The following is a 19,392-nucleotide window of genomic DNA, read 5'->3' on the forward strand; positions in this document are numbered from 1 at the left end:
TCTCTTGGAGACAGACAGGGTTGAAGATCAACTTAACCTCTTCAATACTGAGACTTTTACCTTGATTTTGGGGTATGATTACACGATTTTATTTGCATTAGGAAAGGTCTATGGAATTCAGAAGATTAATGACCACAGTCTTTATTATTCTAATCCCAACGCATGTTTCTGAAGCTGCATAAAATCGCCAGATAGTAAGCAGAATGAATATGAAAACGCGTCCTGGTACTGAAGAGATTACAGAAGATCACGGGCCGAAGTCAAAACAAGTAAACAACTCGTACTCGCCTACTCGGGGCGCGGCGACGGCTGGCTGAGAGATGGCAGGCTATTCAAGCTGCCTAGCGGTGGCATTTCTGTCTGTGTTTGTGCAAAGAGCGTGGACGGCTGATGGAGCAGGAAACGGTAATTATTTAGGCAAAATTTCTTTTTATTATTGTTATTAATGGCAACGTTCATTCAAATTTGGGAGTAATGCTTGCCTTGGTGGCTTGTTTGTTTTAGGTAGTGTTGACGTGGCTTACCGTCCTGGCACACCCACACTTACTGTATCATCATATATACAATGAAAGACAGAGCAACACACACACACATACTGTATAAATATCTGCTGGACAGTCCTAAGCAAAATTTTGTTTGAATGGCCACTGCTACATCTCCCCACCAGGCAGTAACAATATCAATCACTCCCAATGTACGCATGTAGGCACTGTCCTAATTTAGATGTCCCTCCCACTCTCCTCGTTTCCTGGCTCCTCCTTCGCAGGTCTTTCACACAGCCGATTTGACGTCACATACATGAAGCCTCGCTATTGGTCAGTATCACACATGTACACACTCCTCCTATTCCCTTATTCGTTACCATAATTTCACTTTCCTTATTCATTATCATTTTCATCCCTAGTTCCTCCTATTCCCTTATTTGTTATCATAATTTCACTTTCCTTATTTGTTATCATTTTCATTCCTAGTTCTTTCTATTCCCTTATTTGTTATCTTCTTCCCCTATTTGTTATTCATTTTCTATCTGCTGTTTTATTACCATTTCCTCCTGTTTTCATATTCATTACCATATTCTCATTCCCATTTCCTTTTATTCCCTTATTCATTATCATTCCTATTTCCTCCTATTCCCTTATTAGTTAGTCTTTTCCCCTATTTCTTATCCATTTATTCTATCTGCTGTTTTATTATCATTTCCTCATATTCCCTTATTCATTATCATATTTTCATTTCCATTTTCTCCTATTCCTCTTTTTTATATCCATTTTTCTTTCTATCTCTTGTTTTATCCCTATTCCATCCATTTTTTGGTAAATCTATAGAACAGCAACTCCTTACATATTCTTTTCTATTACCCCCTTCCCCCCAACAAGCTTGGGGGCACGTGGGGAATCGGGGGTTTTGGGGGGGAGAGCCAAAAGAGGCGAGATATGGCGATCTAAAAAAAATCTAAGGACAAAAACCTAACCTAACGTAACATAACCTAACTGTTGGGGCTGTGCCCCCCTGGACCCCCCCTACAACACTAACCTAACCCTAACATAAATGTAACATAACCCCCGCCCCCTGCAACACTAACCTAACCCTAACATAAACTTAACCTACCGTATCCTTGCTTTGGGACAGCTTTCCTCCTCCCACACCGGTTCTCTTATAGCTTCACACAATATGCCCTACCTCTACCATTACCCTCCTCACAATACCTGAACGAAAGGATGAAGGTCCTGGCTGGTCCTCTTCTCGATTGTACACTGACTTGCATCGCAGGAGCGATGATTTCCCAGTAATCAAATTCGCAACCTTTACAACTAATGTCACTGGTGGCCATGGTTCAACTGCGCACACAGATCTCTGTGCACCTCTCTACCCAGCTGTACGAATACATATAGCAAATTCCCATTAGCGCAGCTTGTGGTGTTAAGAGGTGGTGGCACATCATTGGACAAAAGAACTATAGACACAATAAGAATCCTATTCACCAGTTACCCACAAACCCAGGGTGTGAACAACAGACAGTCACTTCCTGTTACCCACAAACCCCAGATATATACAAAAGACAATAGCAATGTTTACTATTTGGACTTAGACTCCGAGTGACGTCTCTAATTTCAGTGAGGCAATGTGACATAACCGTGTGTGACCCCCAAACAAGACCACAAGGTTCGTGTTCTCCATTAACTACTCATTATTTTGTGTTATTGCACGGATTAGAGAGGAGGTCCTATTTTAAAGATTTACGCATTTTCTTTCTATCTTGTGTTTTATTCCCATTTCCTCCATTTAGCTATCATCCATTTTTTTCATATCCTGTTTTATTTCCATTTCCCCCATTTGTTATACATTTCTCTTCTATCTCCTGTTTTAATCCCATTTCCCCCATTTATTATCTCTTCTCTCTTTCCCTTGTTGACTGATAGTGTGGCTGATTCATATATGTGACGTCAAATCAACTGCATGAAAGAGTCACGAAAGGGGAACAGGGAAACGAGGAAAGCTGGAGGGAGGTCTATATTAGGACAGTGCCTAATCATTAATAATCATAACAAATTTGATGCAATACATAGATGATGCCATCCGTACTATCTATAGAAATGTTAAGGGCTTCATCCTCATTTGAGGGCAAGACAAGTGCTTGAACTCGAGGGTTCGAAGCACAGTGTTACAAATTGCATCCCCATGGTATGAAACATCCCTGTCTCAATACATACAAAATATTGAGTGCGGTGGTGTGGTGTGAATTGATGCTGTGGAATGACAAAGTTATAAAATAACCTACACTTAGTCTGGGATGTGAGTACAGCATGGATAATGTGCAGTTGATTGACACAGGAGGAAAGGGAGCTTGGAGTTTTAATCACCTCTGATCTAAAATCAATTTACAAGTTTCCTGAGATAAGAATTTAAGATAAAGATGGTGGCAGAATCAAGTAAATATTCAGTTAGTGAAATAGCTATTTAATCTTCAAGATGAGAAATTTATTGTATAATTTTGTTCAGTTCCAAATATTTTCATCCTTACATTAACAGCATGCAATAAAACTAAGAAAGCCAACACTTTTCAGGTCTTGGAGAGCTGTACGAGTGGCACACATTGGAAGAGGGTCTACAGTTAACACAAAAGACTGGGAAGCCCCTCATGCTGATTATTCACAAGTCCTGGTGTGGTGCATGCAAAGGTTTGTGCTAACCTTGTCAGTGGACAGGATCATACCTTATGATGCATTTGCTTAGAGCAGGTCCATCATAACCTTGTTTAGGAAAATTGGCACTTGAGAATCAGAAGTTGGAAACATTGGAGGAAGGAAGAGAAAGAGGTGATGTGCTAATGATTAAAATTGGAAAGGAACTAATGAAAGTGGATTTATACATTTGCTGAGGGATGATAGAGTTAAATATGGGGACATAGATATGAAATGTTTAGAAATTTAGCTTCCCAAACAGGAATCAGAAAGAACTGGAGATATAAATGGTGAGAGCAAGAAGCAATCATTATTTCAACACAGAGTAAGACATTAGATGTAGGAACAGAAGGAGAGCACAAACTTAGTTCACATTATATGTACTTACAATTGCACATACAATCAGGTAATCCTACCAGGTACAAATATTTTGAAATGTATAAATATAGAGTCTGAAATCAGATTAGGTAATGTTTGGCTAAAGAGAATGGGATGGAACAGTTTGCAGAAGTATTTTTTTGGAATGGTATTTATGTACATACATGTTTGTCTTTACAGCTTTGAAACCCAAGTTTGCTGGGTCTGCTGCAGCACTGGAATTGAGTAAGCATTTTGTGATGGTGAACACAATGGACAAGGAAGAGCCAAAGGAGTCTAAATATGAACCTGATGGAGGATATATCCCCAGAATTCTCTTCATTGGTATGTTTGTGTTTTTGATGAATCTGTTCTAGTGATCAATCAAAAACTGCACTTTTCATGTGACCTTCATTGTTGGACATTTTGAACTGATATAATCTATAGGGATGTCCCACTTCTAATACACTAGTGAAGTGAGCTCAACCAAGTTTCATTTTGAAATTTAGTAATTGTAGTACATGTAGCAAAAAAAAAAGTAAATATATATATATATATATATATATATATATATATATATATATATATATATATATATATATATATATATATATATATATATTGTGTGTGTGTGTGTGTGTGTGTGTGTGTGTGTAGTTAAAAAATGAAAAACATGCAAACAAGATCTATCTAATACATGAATTTTATTACTTTAGAAAAATATTGTTCTCAAAAAAAAAAAAAAAATAATAATCATGGCCATATTTTTACTTTCAGCATGATATAGCTGTATAAATTTCTTCCCCAGTAAATAATAAGAATAGGATGATAGCTATCAGTGCTTTGTGGAAGTGATGAGAGAAGCAAATCTGTCTATTACAAAAACAACCATGAGACTGATGGCCTTTCTTTGCCAACAATCAGATACAATGCACATTTTGTACACCTAGACTGGTAACAACAACCATTCTCTTAAATGTATTGCTATTGACCTGTCATACAAACTTTGATGACTTGAATGACATTTTTCTGAATATTTAGTTATTTTTCTGTAATGTGCAACATCATCATATTGACATTTGTTCCAAATACTCCTCTGACATGCAAAATTGCCATTAGAACATGAAATGGTTGAGATGAAGTGTTAGTAGATCAATACATTCAATGAAGTACATGATCTAACCATATCAAACTTCCTGAGTAGGATATCATGAGATTTCAGCTACATCTATACTTTAATGATATGTTGCATTTCCACATGTAGTCTTCATAAGAACATAATAAAAGGAGGGAACCTGCAAGAGGCCATCAGGCCTACATGTGGCACTCCTATGAACATACCTACCTATTTCCACTTACCAATTTATCATCTCCATCCATATATCTTTCTAATATTCTTTTAAAGCTCTCTATTGACTCAGCACTAACACTCTGAATATTGAGCTTGATCCATTCAACAGTGGCTCTGTGTGTGGTTTAGTGTTCATAAGACAACTTATTGACTGAGAAATATGACCTGCATATGGTGAGCCAGCAAGCATTAAGGCCGTTTCACACTGCAGACGACGCACACAACACACAAGGCATGAAGCTGCATGGCTTAAAAACACCTCAGTGTATTTCAAATAAGAGTGTTCACACCGGATGCGAAACTTTAGGACAAATGCTACCCACACCAACCGCACCGATTCCAAGATTGCCGCGCAGGCAATTTTTCTGGCCATAGCATCGATACGTCATGCCCCTTGGGACTCCCGCCTTTGTGCTTTCGTCTCTAGAGGAAAACCTTTATTTATTTTTTTTTATCACACTGACCTGACTCCTCAACTCTCCCTCACTATCCTTCACCGTGAACTGATGGATTTCCTGTAGTTGGTGCCTTGCTTCTCAATATCTTATTCACTGAATGATAGAACTTCAGAGAATTGAGCTGGAGTCAGTCTGAAATACTGTCCAAATTTCCCTCATCCATTTCTAGCTCTTGAATAAGATGATATTCACCACATTCCAGTGGTTTCATATTTGCTTGATATACCCAATTCTTTTTCCTCTTATTATTCAAGGCTAAAGACAACATTAATAACAACTCTTTCTCCACCTCCTCCTCCTCCACATCAGGAACTGTCAAGTCAACCAGCCTCCACCACGGCGAATGTCTCGCCTAGCATTGCGCCGGTGTGAATATACCCATAGCAAGCAAAGTCAGCCCAACTGTATTGTGTCATGTGCATTGTGTAAAACAGCATTTAGCTTACGTAGAGTACAAGTTAAATACAATATAATGTTTCAAGTGTTGATCATCCTTCCTTCTTCCCAGATTCCAAGGGAGATGTGCGGCCAGAGATCTACAACAAAAATGGAAACCCAGATTATAAGTTCTTTTATCATGATGACAAGACTATTGTGGAGTCAATGAAGCAGGCAAAGGAGCTGCTAACGGCACAAACAGACAGGGGCAATGAACTTTGACATTCTGGCAACATTAATAAGTTGTGAGTGGGTAAATATAAGAACATACCTATAGTATTGACAAGTTTTATAATTTGTAACATAAGATAATAGATATACTTCTAGAATTACTTGACATCCAATATTTCTGTAATGTTTTCTTTGTTTAAAGTTCCAGCAACTAAGGTTTCTTTTTGACTTGCCTCAACTAGTAGTAAGCCTCATTTCTTTTCAAACAAACAGCTAATGTGCTCTTACAGTTTTTCATCAGGAGACATAAGAGCTCCTACATTTAGTCATCATCTCATTTCCTTATCTATTCCATCTAATTAAATTAATAAGTAATCTCTCCAATTATTTGGCGATTAATGAACTTTAGAAGGTTTCATGGCTTTAATTATTTGTAGGATGATTCACAATATTCACCAACAAATTGCAAAGATATTTCAGTCCTTATCTCTCTCTCTCTCTCTCTCTCTCTCTCTCTCTCTCTCTCTCGTAGTTTTCTTGGGCATTGTAGGCACCTTCTAGGAATGTTCAAGTGAGTGGTGGTAGGAGCAGCAGAATTACTCTTCCACAATTCAAAAGTGAAAAATCATACTTTGTATGTTGATGAAAAAAAATATGCATAAAGTAATAATAATAAATTAATAGATAAATTATATGAAAAATTGATAATAAAAAGTTTATATCAGTTTGCATACTTGTATTTCCATTGTTTCTTCCTATATATATTTACCTTTGTAAGCAGCTTCATCTAGCTTGGTGGATCCATATATATATATATATATATATATATATATATATATATATATATATATATATATATATATATATATATATATAGTGAAACCCCAGTTCACAAAAGATCTAGTGCAGGAACAAATCAGTTGACGAACCAAATTTCTTCACAATTTTTTTTTTTGGTCCACAAAGAGTTGCTGGCTTTGGCACAAGATAACTTCACATGGAGCAATAATTGTTCTCATGGCACCACACCGTAATTTTTTTTTTTTTTTCCTCATTATATCTCCAAAGAAAGTGAGATGTGTTACAGTCAGGTCACTCTAAAATGGGTGTTTTTGTGCAGTCCACATTTTGACAGGTAGTCTTCCACTGCTGCCACATCTCTACAGTTCACTAGCCTGTTCTCTAACCTTAACTCCCCTCCTCTCTCTCTCTCTCTCTCTTTCTCAGTCTTTATATATATATATATATATATATATATATATATATATATATATATATATATATATATATATATATATATACAGTAAAGTCCCAGGTTACGTCGGTCTCGAGTTACGTCAAACTCGTAGTTACGTCAGTCCACTATAAGGCAATTTAAGATTAAAAAATAAAAAATTTATAAATCATAAAGTGTGGGATTTATTGTTATTGTTGGTGGTTGCCCGCCACACCGCCCGCCTCACGCTTGAATACAATAACACCCTGCTTCAGTTCCACCACACCATCGCCCCTGGCAAGAGTGTTATCCTACTTCTGCGTTTACTGACTCAAGTTCTTAGTATCTTGCTCAATGGCACCAAAGAAAACTTCTTAGTGACAGCAGTGATGCTAAGAAAAGGAAAACCATTATGCTACAAGAAAAGAGGACATAATTAAAAGACATGAGAAGGAGGCAGCAGCTGTGTGTGTGAGGGAGGGAAGAAAATGGGAAGCCCGTTACCATGACAACGGGGAGGTTGACGACCTTGAGGGCTCGCACACCCATCACAACAATAACAACTCTGGAGCCTTCGCCTGGGCCACACGACACTCGCAGCTGACTTGCACTGTCTGCGCCTGTCTGCTGATCTCTATTGCCCTTTCCTATTGCATTTCCTGCCCGCTGCCCACGCTTCTACTCCCACCGCACTGCACTACGCTCCCAGCTGTCTGCCCTGTGGGCGTCACAACATTCGACCTGCCCACCCTCCTGGCGGCCTTAGGCGTCCACCCCTCTCGGCAACCTGCAGTCCTTGGCATTTGTGGCCCTAATCAACAACAAAAACAAACTTGTGTTTCATATTCCTACATAGTTGTAAATAATATAACAATATAACCTTTAACTTACCTGAATGACCATAAACAATGATTGGTTGAAAACTCGATAATATGCTTTGAAATGTACGGAAACTCGAGTTACGTACAAAATCGACTTACGTCATGTTTCAGGAACGTAACTCTGACGTAAGCCGAGACCTTACTGTATATATATACATATATTTACCTTTTCTTCCAAGAAGTATTTGTTCACATTATAGATTTCTGCCTTAGATTAGCTGTAAAGGTGGTCACATAATGACCTTGTAGCAGCAGAACGGTCCAAAGCAAGACTGTGTGTGTGAGAGCAGGTCAGGACTGATTGGCGAGTCAGGTTAGGTGGAAGTAGTGGCAAGGTCACACTCCCACACTCACATGCCACGTTTAGGATGGGGAGAAACCTTCATAGAGAAAAAACACCTTGATTTTTACCTCAACAGCGATGTGGAACAAAATGTATGTTAATTTCAAAATACACCAATTTATTTAGAAACAAGTAAAAAAAGAAAGAGAGACAGAGGATAAAGAGGTGGAGCAGGGTTGGAGAAAGAAGGCAAGCCCATGATATTGGGAGAGGTGGCAAAGATGGGGGAATCCCCACAAAGCCCACAGCCACACCAAAATGAACACTTTAGAGTGGCCCAACTATACTGATAGCTTTGTTATTAAGCTTAAGTGTATTATAATAGAAATAAACAAAACCATACCAGCAGAGTATTTTGAAAAGAATACTGCTATTTAATCCACACAAAAAAAAAACAGAAAATAAGAACTTTATTGCAAATGTGGAAGACGAGAAAAAAATGATTTTCAAGATGCTTTGATGGTATGGTAAGTCTTAGGAGTAACAAGATTCCACGATATGTATGTTTGGGCCACCATATTTGTCATCACAGCCGATCACAATACAGAGGCGGCTCATTTCCAGGACAGCTAGTAATGCATGATAAACGTGGTGAGGAAGGTCAGTGTGTGCCATTTTGTTGTCAGTTAGACACCATTACTATAGCAACAACAATCCTTATTTATTCCAACTAAGAGGCACACGAAAGCATTTGATAGAGGATACCTGCTGCAGGAACTGCAGAGTACATGCCGAGTTGCTCTCTCAAACACAGTCTTGGGGTCCAGAATTAATTAATGTATTTTACATTGATTCCTATTGGGAAAATGGTTTTACTCACTAACATTTCAGTTTGAGAATGGCCTTCAGGAACTAATTGAGTTCATACACTGAAGATCCTCTCTCTCTCTCTCTCTCTCTCTCTCTCTCTCTCTCTCTCTCTCTCTCTCTCTCTCTCTCTCTATATATATATATATATATATATATATATATATATATATATATATGTAAGAGGGGAAAGCTGGCCAAAGACAACAAATGAAAAAAAAAAAAAAGGCCCACTTAGTTGCCAGTCCCCTTGCAGGTGCAATAAAGTTAGCCTAAAGGGATAAATGCCTTGAAACTTCCCTTTTAAATGAAGTCAAGTAGTAGGAAATTGGAAATAGAGAAGCAAGTAGGGTTCCAGCATATATATATATATATATATATATATATATATATATATATATATATATATATATATATATATATATATATATATATATATATATATATATATATATATATATATATATATATATATATATATATTATATATATATATATATATATTTATTTATTTATTTATTTATTTTTATTTTTTTTTACGTAGGGAAGAGGGCCAGCTAAGGGCAAAAAAAGAAAGGATTAAAGAAAAGGCCCACTTGAGTGCTGGCTCTCCAAAAAGTGCAAAAGCTTTTGCCAAAATTCTGGAGCAAATGCCTCGATACCTCTCTCTTAAAAGAAGACAAGTCGTAGGGAGTCAGAAATACAGATGCAGGGAGGGAGTTCCAGAGTTTACCAGTGAAAGGGATGAATGATTGAGAGTACTGGTTAACTCTTGCATTAGAGAGTTGGACAGAATAGAGATGAGAGGAAGAAGAAAGCCTTGTGCAGCGTGGCTGCGGGAGGGGGGTGAGGCATGCAGTTAGCAAGATCAGTAGAACAGTTATCATGAAAATAGCAATAAAAGGTAGAAAGAGATGCAACATTTCGGCAGTGAGAAAGAGGCTGAAGACAGTTAGTCAGAGGAGGGGATTTGATGAGACGAAAAGCTTTTGATTCCACCCTATCTAGTAAAACTGTGTGACTGGATCCCCCCAAACATGCGAAGAGTACTCCATACACGGGCGGATAAGGCCCTTATACAGAGTAACCAGTTGGAGGTGTGAAAAAAACTGGCGGAGACGTCTCAGAACACCTAACTTCATAGAAGCTGTTTTAGCAAGAGATGAGATGTGAAGTTTCCAGTTAAGATTATGAGTAAAGGACAGACCAAGGATATTCATTGTGGAAGAGGAGACAGTTGAGTGTCATTGAAGAAGAGAGGATAGTTGTCTGGAAGGTTGTGTCGAGTTGATAGATGGAGGAATTGAGTTTTTGAGGCATTGAAAACCAATAGATTTTCTCTGCCCCAATCGGAAATCTTAGAAAGATCGGAAGTCAGGCGTTCTGGGGCGTCCCTGCGTGATCTGTTGACTTCCTGAAGGGTTGGGCTTCTCTGATAGGACGTGGAAAGATGTAAGGTGGTATCGTCAGCGTAGGAGTGGATAAGGTCATTAATAAATAATAGAAAGAGAGTGGGTGACAGGACAGAACCCTGAGGAACTCCACTATTAATAGTTTTAGGAGAAGAACAGTGGCCGTCTACCACAGCAGCAATAGAACGGTCGGAAAGGAAGCTTGAGATAAAGTTGCAGAGAGAAGGATAGAAGCCGTAGGAGGGCAGTTTTGAAATCAAAGCTTTATGCCAGACTTTATCAAAAGCTTTTGATATGTCTAACGCTACAGCAAAAGTTTCACCGAAATCTCTAAAGAGGATGACCAAGACTCAGTAAGGAAAGCCAGGAGATCACCAGTAGAGCGATCTTGACAGAAGCCATACTGGCGATCAGACAGAAGATTGTGAAGTGACAGATGTTTGAGAATCTTCCTATTCAGGATAGATTCAGTAGTTTGAGGGGTTAGAATGGTCACCCTTTTTAGGAACAGGCTGAATGTAGGCAAACTTCCAGCAGGAAGGAAAGATAGAAGTCGTTAGACAAAGTTGGAAGAGTTTGGCCAGGCAAGGTGGAAGCACGGAAGCACAGTTTTTGAGAACAATAGGAGAGACCCCAACAGGTCCATAAGCCTTCCGAGTATTTAAGCCAGCGAGGGCATGGAAAACGTCACTACGAAGAATTTTAATTGTAGACATGAAATAGTCAGAGGGATGAGGAGAGGGAGGGACAAGCCCAGAATCGTTCAAGGTGGAGCTGTGAGCAAAGGTTTGAGAAAAGAGTAAGATGCTGCAGGTAATGTCTCATGGAATGCACCCTGTGAGATAAACTTATTTTATAAAAGTAGTTTTTCCATTAATATTACCTTTTCTTATGTTTTATTGTATTTTATACAATATTTGTTATTTATAAATACCTTTTTCTTACCTAAAAACATGTAAAAAAATTGGGGTGGTCTCTTTTGGAAGGCTAGAATGGATTAATTGCATTTCAATGGGGAAAATTGTTTTGAGATACGAGCTCTTTCACAGAACGATTAAACTTGTACTTTGAGGTACCACTGTATGTGCATATATCTATCTATTTATGTACCAGGCTGGCAATTCCACACCGGGTGGGCCAGACAAAGACAAATAATAATGATTTAATGCTACATCTATGATGCTTTTTATGCTTTGTCAGAAAAATATTGTTTCAAATCAATATATTTCATTCATGCAAATTATAAGCACAACATGCAGTATTATATGGTACAAATAAAAGGATAGTAAAACTGTTGGCTTGTTAATAGTGTAGTGCTGTGTGTGTGTGTGTGTGTGTGTGTGTGTGTGTGTGTGTGTGTTTACCTATTTGTGTATTACAGGGCCCGAGCTAAGCTCTCTGTGTCCTGTCTCCTTGTCCATTCCTGTCATATCTCTCTTTCATCTGATTGACACACACCGCGTCAACGACATCACTGCTCAGTTTATTCCACTTATCAATGCTACGATGCGGAAAACTGTATTTTCTCGCGTCATTTAGACAGATGTCTTTTATTAGCTTTTTTCCATGTCCTCGGAGATGATTACTTGTGGTCACCTTTATCAACTCTCTGTCCAGTATGTCAATCTTGTTCACCAATTTATACATACTTATTATGTCTCTTCTTGTTCTTCTCTCTTTTTAATGTGGTCAGCCCCAGCTTCCTCAGTCTTTCCTCATAGTCTAACTCCCTGAGTCCTGGTACCATCCTTGTTGCCAGCCTCTGTACCCTTTCTACCTTCTTCACATTTTTCTTCATATGTCTCTTCTTGTTCTTCTCTCTTCTAATGTGGTCAGGCTGACCAGACACAAGCTGCATATTCTAACTGGGGTCTTATTAAGGTACATAATATCTTCTTCATCATTCCTTCATCTAGGTAGTGGAATGCAAGGCCAATATTTTGAAGCATGTTATATGTTTTCCAAAAATCTTGTTAATGTGTTTCTCCGGTGACAAAGTGTTTTGCAGTTACTCCTAAGTCTTTCTCCTCATTGGTCTCTCTAATTTTCTCATCGCCCAGCCTGTAATCCCAGTTTGGTCTGTATCTACTTCTTCCCATTTTCATAACATGGGTCTTGTCTATATTAAATTCCATCTGCCACTCCTTACTCCACTCATATATTTTATCAAGATCTTCCTGTAACTTGTTACAATCTTCCACGTTCTTTACTCTCCTCATAATTTTAGTATCATCCGCAAACATGTTCATGTAACTGTCAATTCCTACTGGCATATCATTAACATAAATCAAAAACATGATGGCACCAAGCACTGACCCTTGTGGAACTCCACTGGTTACCTTCTTCCACTCGGACTTTCTTCCTCTCACCACTGTTCTCATTTCTATTCCCACTAAGTAATTTTCCATCCATTTTGCTAGTTTATCATTTACTCCTCCAATCTTCTTTAGTTTCCACATTTATGTTCAATTTCCTCTTTTAGAGAGATGCCCCTGGTAAATACCAAATCCAACCTTGCTGCAACATCTTGTCCCCTGCACCTTGTTGGTGATCTCACCCACTGTGTCATCAAGTTATTTGTTGTTACCTTTAACAATTCCTCTGCCCACTCACCACCGTTCACCACTTCGTAGTCTTCCCACACTATTTCTTTACAATTAAAGTCTACGACTATCATCACTCTATCCTTTCTGATGAGTTCTTGCTTCATTCTGTCTAGAGTATTTCTCATCACCATTTGGTACTGTTCATATTCCCAAGCACTGTGTGTGTGTGTGTGTGTGTGTGTGTGTGTGTGTGTGTGTGTGTGTGTGTGTGTGTGTGTGTGTGTGTGTGTGTGTTCACCAGTCACCTGCTGGTCACCCAGTCAGCCTTCCCCATTACAGAGTGAGCTCAGAGCTCATAGACCAATCTTCAGGTAGGACTGAGACCACAACACACTCCACACACCGGGAAAGCAAGGCCACAACCACTCGAGTTACATCCCGTACCTACTTGCTGTTAGGTGAACAGGGGCTACACAATAAGAAGCTTGCCCATTTGCCTCACTGCAGCTGGGACTCGAACCCAGGCTAACCACTACACTACAGGTGTGTGTGTGTGTGTGTGTGTGTAATTCACCTTGGTCGTCTGCTGGTCACCCAGCCAGTCTTCCCCAATACGGAGCGAGCTCAGAGCTCATAGACTGATCTTCGGGTAGGACTGAGACCACAACACACTCCACACAATGGGAAAGCGAGGCCACAACCCCTCGAGTTACATCCCATACCTATTTACTGCTAGGTGAACAGGGGTCACACATTAAGAGGCTTGCCCATTTGCCTCGCCGTCCCAGTACTCAAACCCGGCCCTCTCGATCGTGAGTCGAGCGTACTAACCACTACACTACGTGTGTGTGTGTGTGTGTATGGGCTTTTAGTTTTACCATCCACTTTTGAAAAGTTTTCATAAGTACACAAACAGATGGTCCAAGTAGTGAAGTGTATTGAGAGATGATGCAGTACATTTCAAAAGTACTTTATACCAAGCATTGAAGCAAACTGTACCTACAATGAACAGCTGCATTTGTCACAGCTATATGCCTGTTTCTTCTTACACATGAGCCTGAGAGACACTCAGTATGTTAACTTTGATTTGGTCATTGTGTTAGGTGATTCTGTCTCAGCTCTTCCCAAGTTATGTAACCATTAATTTGCAACATGTGACCTACACATTCTTGACTAGAGTAGGAGAGATACTGTCAGACATTGAATGTGGCACATAGTATGTTTGATACTTTTCCCCTTTATGAATAACCATAAATAAACTCTCCTTCACATGCTGTATGCTTTGATTGAATTACTGTAACTTGGAATAATAAAAATGAGAATAAGAAGAATAGAAAAATTGATAATCATTAAAGAAATAAAATTTTTAAAGTGAATAAAATGAAGGAAATTTATTTAAGTTAGGACCTAGTTTTTTACAAGTATTTTATTGTTTTCTGTTACTTCGATTCACAAGCTTTACATATCGGCAAGGTAGATGATAAGAATGTAAGACCATCCTAAATACAGCAGTATACTGTAAATACTGTAAAGGAAAAGTGATGTACATATAATAATCTGCAGGAATTTAACTGTGGCTCACATAGCATATAAATGTTTCTAATTAGAATTAGAATGAACACAATGCAACTACTGTTAAGGTACTTAAAACCATCACTTTACCCCTCTATGTGATAACTTTAAAGATGGTAAGATTCTCAAATCTATACATGGGTACATTAAAAAGTGGGAATCTTCAAGGTGTTTTGCCATTGTATGCAAGTCACTTGATAAAAATCTGTTTACATTTCACCATTGTTCATATTTCATGAGCCCTAAACCTTCAACCATTTCTTTCTTTTCTTTGCTTCTTGCAAACTTATGTTGCAAAATCAAATACCATGAAAAAGATGATTGGGTAATTAATGTAATGCTCACTGAAACTAAAAATGATAAAATGTTTCAACAGTTTACAACCAAGTGACTCACATAACAGGCATGATTTTCACTTTGTACACCATCACTGAATAAAATTAATATTTGACTCACACAACACTACTATATTCATAAGAAACAATTACTTCATCCTTCAAACACCCTTTCTTTATACATAAAGTGCAGTGATGATATACTGTATAAGCCAAACTTATATAATGGATTTTTTTGACAACATAGCAGACAACATTAATTACTTATCTCTTTTGGGCTATACATACTGAAAATAGGCACTTTTCTCAAAGGTCTAAATTGATATTAGCTGAAAGTTGTTTTCTAATGCATAAACTATGCACTTATGTCATTCTCTTCACAACCTATTTGTTCATTTCCTGATATTGCATAAAATAAAATGAACTAAAACAGCTGGGAAAAAAAAAATAAATAAAAAGATTTGTATAAAAATAACAAACATTCACACAGTGTTGGCAATGTATCTTGCAGAGTTTGACACTTGGTGCTTGTCACAGCATAAGCAAAATTAACTATGCCACAAGAATGCTTGTTCTTGGACACAATGTATTCTTATCTTCAGACCAGAAGAGTGAGCAGTGCTCCTTCACCTAATGCACAAACCAGAGATCAGTTGCATGGTTGTTTTACAGAATATGAAACTACATAAACTTTTCCCCTTATCAGACACTACCAAAGTTTGTGCAGGAATTGTGGGACTTATGCAAATCAATGTAAATCTACATGAATGACAACAGAACATTCTTAGTGATTTTGTAAGTTTCAAGAATCAATTTGCACATGTCAACAGTATAATTATATATTGTTAGAGCCTAATGCTCAACATATTATTCATCAGACTACCTCTGAAATTAAATGAAAAAAGTAACAAAGGTAGACATATTAATTTATGTCACCAATATATAATCAACCTTAAGCCATTTTGTCATCCTACCAAGAAAGAAATACTAACAATGCTTAACTGTGATTCAAAAAGCTGACAAGAGGCACATTTACATCTTAACTGCAACACTTACAGCAATGCCTGGCGGCTATATAGAAATGTTTACACTTCTCCTTGATGGGAATAATCTTATCAGCTATATAATTAGCAATAGTGCTATACAATGTGGGGCACATTCACTGGGGATTCTATACAAATGAGATTCCATTTTACCATTGCACACATATGATGTGACGTTGGCAGTTTGCAGTATTCCACTTTAGATGAGGCACAGCCCACCACAGCTCCTGGGAGTCCTTTTCTCAATACACTGAGCTGCAGTGCCTTGCTTCACTTTTTTTTTTTTTTTCGAGCACAGAGATCTGCCCAACAAAAGTGGCAAAAATTGTAACCAATTTATATCACCCAAGCTTAGCAAACTGTTTATATATAATTTACCTTCTCTTATGCAGTGTTGAATAATACATATAGAGGAATAAAAATGCTGCCATTTGGCATGACAAAGACACCTTACCATGAAAACATTACTTTGCATTTTATAAGCTATCAATTCAACATCTTAAATACACTAAATTAGACATACAGTAGACTTTCAGTTATCTTCCTCTACAGTACCAATTAAATGCATCATATATATATATATATATATATATATATATATATATATATATATATATATATATATATATATATATATATATATATATATATATATATATATATATATATATATATATATAATGCATCATAATTTCAAAGTCTGCATTTTCCTTGACTAAATGGTAGTAGACAGTCACTGATGCCAAGCTTAGTAATAGCTTCCTAGGTCCCTCAATCCATCCTGTGCCAGTACAAAGTAATTTTACAAATGAGGAATGATTATGAAAATTAAATGTATAACTAACAGTACTGTTAACAAACAGTATTACATACATTCCTTGACATTAGTATCTTCATTGGAAAGAGTTAATCTGTACCACCAAACTGCTGACCCTGTGAGATCTGATCTAGTCCAGGGTAGATATTCAAAAGTCTACTGTGTTCAGCTTCATGACCTTACATTAAAAGGCCATTGAATATCTGGCTATCCTACTAAGACTTCTGAGGTAAATCATCACTACACAAACTAATATGGATGGAACTTTGTATCATATACAATACCTATCAACCACAAAATTCTAGCTTTTACCATGGCCAATTTTAAAAATTTAGTTATCACTATCATTTTAATAGTATAATTTAAGTGCTAATCTTCACAGTTGATTACCTGTTCTGATGAAGGCTTAGTTTCCATTACTCTTTTTATTACCGATTTATCTGCTAAATTGCAAATAAAAAAATGTCATTCAGACATATTAGAAATCATCAAAACAAATAAAAGAGAAGGATAAATAAAATAAAAAAAATTTCTGTAGAAATCTGTCAGCTTATACAAAACTGACATGAAAATATAATAAAGTACTAATCCAGAGAAGGGACCACTGGAAGGTAGGCATTGACAGGTACATGGCCTTGGTAGAAGATAGAGAAGAGCCACTGGGCAATGCTAGTCTACACAAATGTAGCCACCGCTGATGGTGACTTGTCCTCTGTTGGTGGCCTCCTCCTGCCAGTGGCTTGTCCATACTGCCCAATAAATGAGCCATCCTCTGTGAACCTTCCTGGAATACAAATGCATTCATTATATTTTAATTAATCTGTTGGCCAATTTTGGCAATTATTCAACTTTTATGCAACAAAATCTATTCATAAAATTAACAGTAACAACATTCTTGTGTTTTAGTTGATTAATTACATAATATGCATTCCACGATGCAGTGAGTATTACAACTACACATTTATCTTAAAGTAAGTTTGCAATGGCTCACCTGTTTTGCTTGAAAATGGTACATGCTTTCTCAATCTTTATCCTCAAAAAATTATTAATTGCTACAGCAGACACACACATGTTAGCGGCCTCCAGAATAATGCAAACAAACGATACTTTACAATGACATAGACAATGACAATATTATAACATTCTTGGCACAAGATGATCACCATACATGCACATGAGAAACTCTTAAATCCATTTCAGAGATATAGATACCAGATACCTGAAAATTTGCTTTGTTCACTTTAGAGTAACCTTAATATTTTAAATCTACTATCTGGTATTGCATAATGTGATCTAAGTGATATATAGGTCATGTTTCTATGTCTTCTTTCTTCTGTAAAATTGATATGCATCTATATATTCATACATTACAATTAAAGTGTCAGTTCACTATGGTACTTATGGCTTTTTTTTGCTGAGGGAGGACTTATCCAGTCCCCCTGAACTAGTGCTATACCAAACAACTGGGAGCACTCAAGAAAAAATGCAGGAATCCAGATCCATGGAAGCTGCTTAATACATTTCCAGTTTTATATTTGTCTTTAACTTTTATGCATGGTCATGCAACTTGATAACTTCTTAAATTTGTATTTAATTGTGATGATTTTCCAGTTTTCATTGACTTTTAAAAACAATGTGTAATAAACATTCAGCTTCAAGTAAATCAATCTACTGAAGAAATTCCCAATCCAGTATATGTGCATGTGTGTGAATGCACATGCACACATACATATGCACGCACGCATGCATGCACATACACACGCACGCATACCATGTAGTGTAGTGGTTAGCATACTAGGCTCACAACCAAGAGGGTCTGGGTTCGAGTCCCGTGAAGCGGCGGGGCAAATGGGCCAGCCTCTTAATGTGTAGCCCTTGTTCACCTAGCAGCAAATAGGTATGGGATGTAACTTGAGGGGTTGTGGCCTCGCTTTCCCAGTGTGTGGAGTGTGTTGTGGTCTTAGTCCTACCCGAAGATCGGTCTATGAGCTCTGAGCTCGATCCGTAATGGGGAAGGCTGGCTGGGTGACCAGCAGATGACTGTGGTGAATTACACACACACACACACACACACACACACACACACACACACACACACACACACACACACACACACACACACCAATTCAAAACAATAAAATACTCATGAAAAAGGGCTTTGAGGGAGATTCTTTGATCACTTATCTATACCTTATCTTTGAGTCTGACACCTCACACTCTCATTCATATGCCAACAAACAAGATGGCAGCATCAAAAGAGCCATCACCCCTCCCAACTCAAACATTCCCTTCATAGTCATTGAAGTGGTCTGCCTCTACAGTCACACCTACACTCTAGTCTTTCCACTATCCAAATTAATAACTTTCTCCATTTCACTTCCACTTGTCTTATGAATTTCTCACTCTTCATCCTTTCAATATGATCCAGCCATCTCAGTGTTTCTTTTCAGGCATTCTATCACT

The 19,392-nt window shown here is 37.7% G+C and overlaps 2 protein-coding genes across 5 annotated transcripts in view; one reads left to right on the top strand and one right to left on the bottom strand.

Moving 5' to 3' along the window:
• Positions 1–249: 249 nt before the first annotated feature.
• Positions 250–6,688, top strand: LOC123516746 (thioredoxin domain-containing protein 12-like). The gene is made up of 4 exons (XM_045276353.1): positions 250–405; positions 3,066–3,179; positions 3,741–3,884; positions 5,857–6,688. Exons 1-4 carry the CDS (start codon positions 321–323, stop codon positions 6,006–6,008), a joined length of 495 nt encoding a protein of 164 aa, XP_045132288.1. The 5' UTR covers positions 250–320; the 3' UTR covers positions 6,009–6,688.
• Positions 6,689–14,570: 7,882 nt separating this feature from the next.
• LOC123516432 (neuroglian-like) overlaps positions 14,571–19,392 on the bottom strand; it is a 181,138-nt gene continuing 176,316 nt past the window's right edge. For 3 of the 4 annotated variants that reach the window (XM_045275706.1, XM_045275708.1, XM_045275705.1), the window contains one exon: positions 14,571–17,713. In XM_045275706.1, coding sequence (XP_045131641.1) covers positions 17,604–17,713 — 110 coding nt within the window. In that variant the 3' untranslated portion in view covers positions 14,571–17,603. The remainder of the gene's footprint in view (positions 17,714–19,392) is intronic. The other variant, XM_045275709.1, reaches the window with a different exon arrangement.

This window comes from Portunus trituberculatus, chromosome 41 (genome assembly GCF_017591435.1).
Source record: "Portunus trituberculatus isolate SZX2019 chromosome 41, ASM1759143v1, whole genome shotgun sequence".
NCBI lineage: Eukaryota > Metazoa > Arthropoda > Malacostraca > Decapoda > Portunidae > Portunus > Portunus trituberculatus.

Bases quoted from the DNA above. Each gene is read 5' to 3' on its own strand.
- LOC123516746 (XM_045276353.1), top strand. From the start codon at position 321: ATGGCAGGCTATTCAAGCTGCCTAGCGGTGGCATTTCTGTCTGTGTTT. The intron at 406-3,065 runs GTAATTATTTAG...AACACTTTTCAG, and splicing joins GGCTGATGGAGCAGGAAACG to GTCTTGGAGAGCTGTACGAG. The intron at 3,180-3,740 runs GTTTGTGCTAAC...TTGTCTTTACAG, and splicing joins CTGGTGTGGTGCATGCAAAG to CTTTGAAACCCAAGTTTGCT.